The sequence below is a fragment of the Passer montanus genome, unplaced genomic scaffold (assembly GCF_014805655.1).
Source record: "Passer montanus isolate IOZ18808 unplaced genomic scaffold, ASM1480565v1 scaffold577, whole genome shotgun sequence".
In the NCBI taxonomy this organism is placed as follows: Eukaryota; Metazoa; Chordata; class Aves; order Passeriformes; family Passeridae; genus Passer; species Passer montanus.
In genome coordinates, this window is record NW_024370783.1 from 2,810 (window position 1) to 7,918 (window position 5,109).

The 5,109-nt window shown below is 74.0% G+C and overlaps 4 protein-coding genes across 4 annotated transcripts in view; 2 read left to right on the forward strand and 2 right to left on the reverse strand.

The window, feature by feature from the left end:
• Nucleotides 1-365, forward strand: part of LOC120510411 (collagen alpha-1(I) chain-like) — a gene marked incomplete at its 5' end in the record, with an annotated part of 3,089 nt that extends 2,724 nt beyond the window's left edge. Inside the window, 1 exon segment of the mRNA XM_039726214.1 lies at nucleotides 128-365. Coding sequence (XP_039582148.1) covers nucleotides 128-289 — 162 coding nt within the window.
• A 51-nt stretch (nucleotides 366-416) lies between these two features.
• FLT3LG (fms related receptor tyrosine kinase 3 ligand) lies at nucleotides 417-1,998 on the forward strand. Its single transcript, XM_039726205.1, has 5 exons — nucleotides 417-450; nucleotides 738-856; nucleotides 961-1,104; nucleotides 1,306-1,438; nucleotides 1,530-1,998. The coding sequence occupies exons 1-5, from the start codon at nucleotides 417-419 to the stop codon at nucleotides 1,865-1,867; spliced, it is 768 nt and encodes a 255-aa protein (XP_039582139.1). The 3' UTR covers nucleotides 1,868-1,998.
• Nucleotides 1,999-2,254: 256 nt separating this feature from the next.
• On the reverse strand, nucleotides 2,255-4,652 carry KASH5 (KASH domain containing 5). Its single transcript, XM_039726207.1, has 13 exons — nucleotides 4,613-4,652; nucleotides 4,455-4,535; nucleotides 4,077-4,383; nucleotides 3,956-3,996; nucleotides 3,815-3,881; nucleotides 3,589-3,729; nucleotides 3,390-3,507; nucleotides 3,262-3,312; nucleotides 3,110-3,187; nucleotides 2,972-3,028; nucleotides 2,827-2,886; nucleotides 2,578-2,642; nucleotides 2,255-2,498 (listed from the first exon to the last, which is right to left on the reverse strand). Exons 1-13 carry the CDS (start codon nucleotides 4,650-4,652, stop codon nucleotides 2,390-2,392), a joined length of 1,215 nt encoding a protein of 404 aa, XP_039582141.1. The 3' UTR covers nucleotides 2,255-2,389.
• A 232-nt stretch (nucleotides 4,653-4,884) lies between these two features.
• The window catches only part of CD37 (CD37 molecule), a gene marked incomplete at its 5' end in the record, with an annotated part of 1,894 nt that continues 1,669 nt past the window's right edge, over nucleotides 4,885-5,109 (reverse strand). The window contains one exon of the mRNA XM_039726208.1: nucleotides 4,885-5,035. Coding sequence (XP_039582142.1) covers nucleotides 4,958-5,035 — 78 coding nt within the window. The remainder of the gene's footprint in view (nucleotides 5,036-5,109) is intronic.

Genomic DNA, 5,109 nt, shown 5'->3' on the forward strand with positions numbered 1-5,109 from the left:
CACGGGGAGGGGGGAGCGACACGGGGCTGTGACGTTTTGGGGGTCCCGAGCCGTGGGGGCTTTGGGGTTTGGGTTGGGACACCGCTGTCCCCTCTGATGTCCCCTCTGGTGTCCCCTCCCGCCCCAGGACTGTGACTGGGCCTCTGTCGCCAGCGTCCCCCACGTTTGGGGGGTCCCGGCGGGGCTCCTGGGGGCTCCGGGCCGGGACCCCCCGCCCGGCGCGGAGCGGGAGCTGGAGCTGCGCTGCAGCCGCCCCCGCTGCCTCTGGCTGCCGGGGGGCGGCCCCTGAGACCCCCCCGGGCCCCCCCAAACCCGGGGGGATTTCAGCCCGCGCCCCCCGCCTCAATAAAGCGCTCCGAGCCGCAGCGCCGCTGTCGTGTCTCTGGTTTTTTTTGGGGAGGGGGTCTCGGGCTGCAATGGGGGGGGATGTTTTTGGGGTGCCCCGCCCCTGTGCGTGCCCGGACGCCCCGGCCCCCCTCCCACACACCCGGGGCAGCCGCACCCAAAGCTCGGCGGGGCCGGGCGGGGGTCCCGAGCGCGGAGCCCCCGCGGGGTTCGGGCGGGGAGGGCCGGGCGTGGGGAGGGGGTCCCGCGGGGTGGGAGGGGGCGGCTCGGCTCGGCCGGGCTCCCCCCCAGGATCCCCCCCGGGATCCTCACGGGACCCCCGGGATCCCCCCCGGAATCCCCCCAGGGAAGGGTCCCGAAAACCCCCTGACTGCGCCCCTTCACCCCCAAAGGGTCGCTGGGGACCCCCCGAGCGCCCCCCGCAGCCCTTTTGGGGACCCCCTGCCCCCTCCCACAGACCCCCTGGCTGCTCCTCGACTACCCCGTGGCGATGCCCAGCAACCTGGAGCCGGTGAGCGAGACCCCCGCCCCAAATCCCACCTGTGCCCCCCCTCCCCAAACCCCTCCCCGTTCCTGCGCGCCCCCCGACCCCCCAAATCCCCGCCTGCCCCCCAGGACAGCGCCTGCTCGGATCTCTGGGGGCTCCATTTCGGGGCGCTGGCCCTGCAGCGGATGCTGGGGGTGGCGGGGAAGGGTCTCGCCCCCCTGCTCGGGACCCTCCTGGCCCAGCTGCGCTTCGTGGCCGAGTGTCACATCCAGGTGGGTGGGGGTCCCTGGGGGGGCTCTGGGGACCCCACAGGGGTCTGGGGATTCCAGGGTTACTCTGGGGGTTCCCTGAGGTGTCCAGGGTTACTCTGGGGGTGTTGGGGAGCAGGGGTGGGGGGGTGGCAAATCCTGGATCTCTGGGGCATTTCTGGGGTGCCCCAGCGTGGTTCAGAAGGGGTCTGGGGTCCCCCCCAGGACCCCCAGGGCTGTGTCCGGCTGGAGAGGGTGAACGTGTCGCAGCTGCTGCAGAGCCTGGCGCAGCACCTGGGGGGGCTGCAAGGGAGACCCCCCCACTTCCCTGGCTGCGCCCGCTTGCGCTGCCACCCAGGTACCCGCCGGGACCCCCGGGAGACCCCTGTGACCCCCGGGAGACCCCCATGACCCCCCAGGACGGCTGCTGACCCCCTGTTTCCCCCCAGACCCGGCGCTGACCAGCCCAGCCGTGCGGCACGAGGGAACTTTGGGGGCCAGGCAGGGACCCCCCGACCCCGCTGGACACGGGCTGGTGCTGCTGGGGGCACTCGGGGGGGCCCTGGGCCTGGTGGTGGTGGTCTGGGCACTGTGCAGGAGACCCTGTGCCCAGGCGGGGGCACTGGGGGGCACTGGGGAGGGCACGGGGGGTGCTGTTGGGGACACTGGGAGCACTGGTGGCTGTCTCGGGGACACTGGGAGGACTGAGGAGCACTGGGAGGCCATTCCCCTCAGCCCCCCCCAGCCCTCACAGGGACCCCCGGCCCTGGAGCAGGATGGGACCTGAGCTGGCCCCGGCGGTACCTGGGGACACACACACAGGTACTGGGAGCGCTCCTGCGTACTGGGATCACTGGGAATGCCAGCAGCGCCCACCCTCTGCCCCCGTCCAGGCTGGCCTGAGCCACTGGTGCGAGACGGGGACCCCCCTGGGGGGCTGCAGCGGGACCCCCAGAGGCACGGAGAGACGCGGGGCCCCCCTGAGCAGTCCATAAAGCCGATGCTGACACCCCGACTCTGCTGCGTGTTTGGGGCAGCTGCAACACCTTTACTGGGGGTCTCACAGGGGCGGGGGGCTCCGGTAGCGCAGCTGGGGCTGGGGCCACTGGCGGGGCAGGAGGTAGAGCAGGGCCAGCAGCGCCAGCAGCGCCAGAGCCCAGGGCGACAGCGGCGAGCGCGGCGCCTGCGCGGCCAGCTCCTCGCTGCTCCCCTCCAGGCTTCCTCCTCCTCCTCCTCCGCACAGCGCCGTCCCCGTGTCCTCCTCCTCCTCCTCCTCCTTGTCCCCGCTCCCCTGGGCACGGCCTGTGGGTCAGTGGCCGAGGGGGCCCTGCAGGGTGGTCCCCCCCGTGACCCCTCTTACCGGGCTCGCTGTGGCCGTGGCCGTGGTGTCCGGCTGGCCGCGGGGGCACCAGGGGCGCCTGGGGGGCAGAGAGGAGGGTGAGGACACCGAGGTGAAGGCTCCAGAGCGTCCCCCCACCCACATATCCCCCCTCCTACATGGCCCAGGCGTCCCGCATCCGGCCCAGCTGCTGCCGCAGCCGCGTCGTCTCCAGCCGCAGTTCCTGCGGGGAGAAGGATTGTCACCCCGGGTCCTTGACCCCACAAAGAGAGTGACCCCTTTGGGGCTCTGCCGTGGCCCTGTGGGGCTCTGCTGTGGCCCCATGGGGCTCTGCTGTGGTCCAGGGACTCTGCCGTGGCCCCGAGGGGCTCCGTGCCCCCTGGGCTCACACCCAGGGCAGGCAGTACCTGCACCATGCGCTCGTACTCCTCCAGCGCTGCCGTCAGCTCCTGCGCCCTCTGCCCCGCCTGCGGGACACGGCCTGGGCGTGAGGGGCCTGGGGCAGCCCTGGTGACAGCCGAGGTGGCCGCAGCGTCACCAGACAGCGCTCACCTGGGCCAGGGCTGCGTCCCGGGCAGACAGCAGGGCGGTGCCGCGGCAGAGCTGGGCCTGGGCAGAGGGACGGGGACAAGGACTTGTGTCACAGCCCAACGCAGCCCCAGCACCGCCCGCCGCGGCGCCAGCGCTCACCTCCAGGCTGGCCATGCGAGCCGCCTGCGCCTGGATCTGCTCCCGCAGGCCCTGGCCCTCGGCGAGCAGCCGCTGGTTCTGCCGGGGGTGAAACAGGGCTGGCGTTCCCCGCGGCACTGCCCCGCCGGGGCAGCCCCCGGGGCCGGGCTGACCTCCTCCTGCAGACCCTCTGCCCGGGAGCACAGGCTGCGCTGCTCCTTCTCCTGGGGAGGGCAGGGCCGTGAGGGGACACCGTGTGACAGCGCGGCGCCACGCGTGGCACCTCAGCCGGGCCTCTCACCGCGTGCCGTGCCTGCCGCCGCAGCTCGGTGTTGTCCTCCTCCAGCCGCTTCACCACGGCCTTCACGTCGTCCAGCTCCTCCACGGCCACCCTGGCCTGCTCCAGCGCCTGCCGGCTGCTGCAAACACCGGGCAAACGCTGCCTCAGCGCTGCCAGCTCGCCGGGGCAGACCCCGCGCCCGGGAGCCCCCCGGGAGCACCTTCGCAGCTGCGCCTGGAGCTGCGCGATCTCCTCGGCCAGGCGGGCGTTGAGCTCCTCGGCCAGCTCGGCATCCCGCTGCAGTTTGGCGTTCTGGGCCGCCAGCTGCCGGGCACGGCTCCGCAGCCCCGCCGCCTCGGCGCTGCCGGGGAGTCCCACCGGTGCTGGGGTGCTCCTGGCAGCACGGCCAAGGGTTGGCGGGGTGTCCCCGCAGCGGGGGCACTCACGGGCTGGTGGCGTCCGCGTTGTCACCCTGGGGCTCGGCGGCTGCCGGGGACGCCTGTCCCTCATCCTCTGCGGGATGGGGCACAGCGTGCTGCGTTGGCGTCCTCATCGGGGCCACCCCAGCTCGCTTCTCCCGTGCCCACCTGCCGGCGCTGCTCCAGCGCCCACATCCTGCTCCTCGGCCCTGCGTGGAGAGCCGCGGGTCAGCGCCGCTGACCGCTCCAGCTGGCACCGGGCGCTGCCCCATCATCGCCGGGCACTGACCCGTCCTGCCGGCACGCCGCGATCCAGGCGCCCATGGCGCTGCGGAAGGCGGCCCAGTCCAGCGCCGCGCCCGCGGCCGCGGGGTCCAGCGCCCGCCGCAGCGCCCGCAGCCGCCCGTCCTGCCCGTCGTGCCCCGTCATGGCCGCCACGTACTCCACCACGCGCTGCGGCTGCACCAGCCCTGAGGGCACGGAGGCCTCAGAGGCGGGGTCCAGCGCCCGCCGCAGCGCCCGCAGCCGCCCGTCCTGCCCGTCGTGCCCCGTCATGGCCGCCACGTACTCCACCACGCGCTGCGGCTGCACCAGCCCTGAGGGCACGGAGGCCTCAGAGGCCACCCCGGGGCACCTCTCCGGCCGCAACCCGGGGGATTTCGGCTACCTGTGCGCTCGGGGTCGCAGGCAGCGAAGGTGCAGCCCAGGGCGAACTCGTCCGAGCAGCCGCTGTCGGCGGGGGCTGAGGCTGAGGGAGGGCGGACATGGGTTATGGAGGGGCCCCGCGCCTCACCCGCCCGCCCCGCTCCCTCATGGTCCGCGCACCTGGCGGCGGGACGGCGGCGCACGGAGCTTCCGCAGCCATGGTGGTCGGGGGTGCTCCGGTGCTGCCCCCGGGGGTCCCGGGGGTCCCGGGGGGTCCCGGGGGTGTCGGGGGTCCCGGGAGCTCGCGGGGCCTCGCGCGAGCCCTTCGCGCCCGGAGGGGGCGTGGCCAGGTGAAAGAGGGCGTGGTTAAGTGGAAAGGGGTGTGGCCAGAGCGAAAGGGGCGTGGCCCCGCCCCTCCGCGCGCTGCCGGTCCCGTCCCGGTCCCGTCTCGGTTCCGCGGCTTGCCAACGGCTTTTATTGAAGGAAAAAAGGAAAAAGCCCCCGCCCCGCACCACCCCGGCCCCCTCAGAGCCCCCGCAGCAGCTTCTCGTAGCGGGAGTCCAGGTTGCGGAGCAGGAACATCGACAGCATCAGCAGGGAGAGCTGGGGGGGGCAGAGAGCGGGATCAGCGACCCGGGACCCCCTCGGACCCCCCTCTCGGACCCCCCCCTCGGACC

What these genes read in the sequence shown, in the direction of transcription:
- FLT3LG (XM_039726205.1), top strand. Translation starts at nt 417, where the DNA reads ATGGGGGGGGATGTTTTTGGGGTGCCCCGCCCCT. An exon ending in TGCCCAGCAACCTGGAGCCG is followed by an intron (nt 857 to 960) that starts GTGAGCGAGACC and finishes CCTGCCCCCCAG; the next exon opens with GACAGCGCCTGCTCGGATCT. An exon ending in TGGCCGAGTGTCACATCCAG is followed by an intron (nt 1,105 to 1,305) that starts GTGGGTGGGGGT and finishes GGTCCCCCCCAG; the next exon opens with GACCCCCAGGGCTGTGTCCG.
- KASH5 (XM_039726207.1), bottom strand. Translation starts at nt 4,652, where the DNA reads ATGGCTGCGGAAGCTCCGTGCGCCGCCGTCCCGCCGCCAG. An exon ending in CGCCGCCGTCCCGCCGCCAG is followed by an intron (nt 4,536 to 4,612) that starts GTGCGCGGACCA and finishes GCCCTCCCTCAG; the next exon opens with CCTCAGCCCCCGCCGACAGC. An exon ending in AGTACGAGCGCATGGTGCAG is followed by an intron (nt 2,643 to 2,826) that starts GTACTGCCTGCC and finishes TTCTCCCCGCAG; the next exon opens with GAACTGCGGCTGGAGACGAC.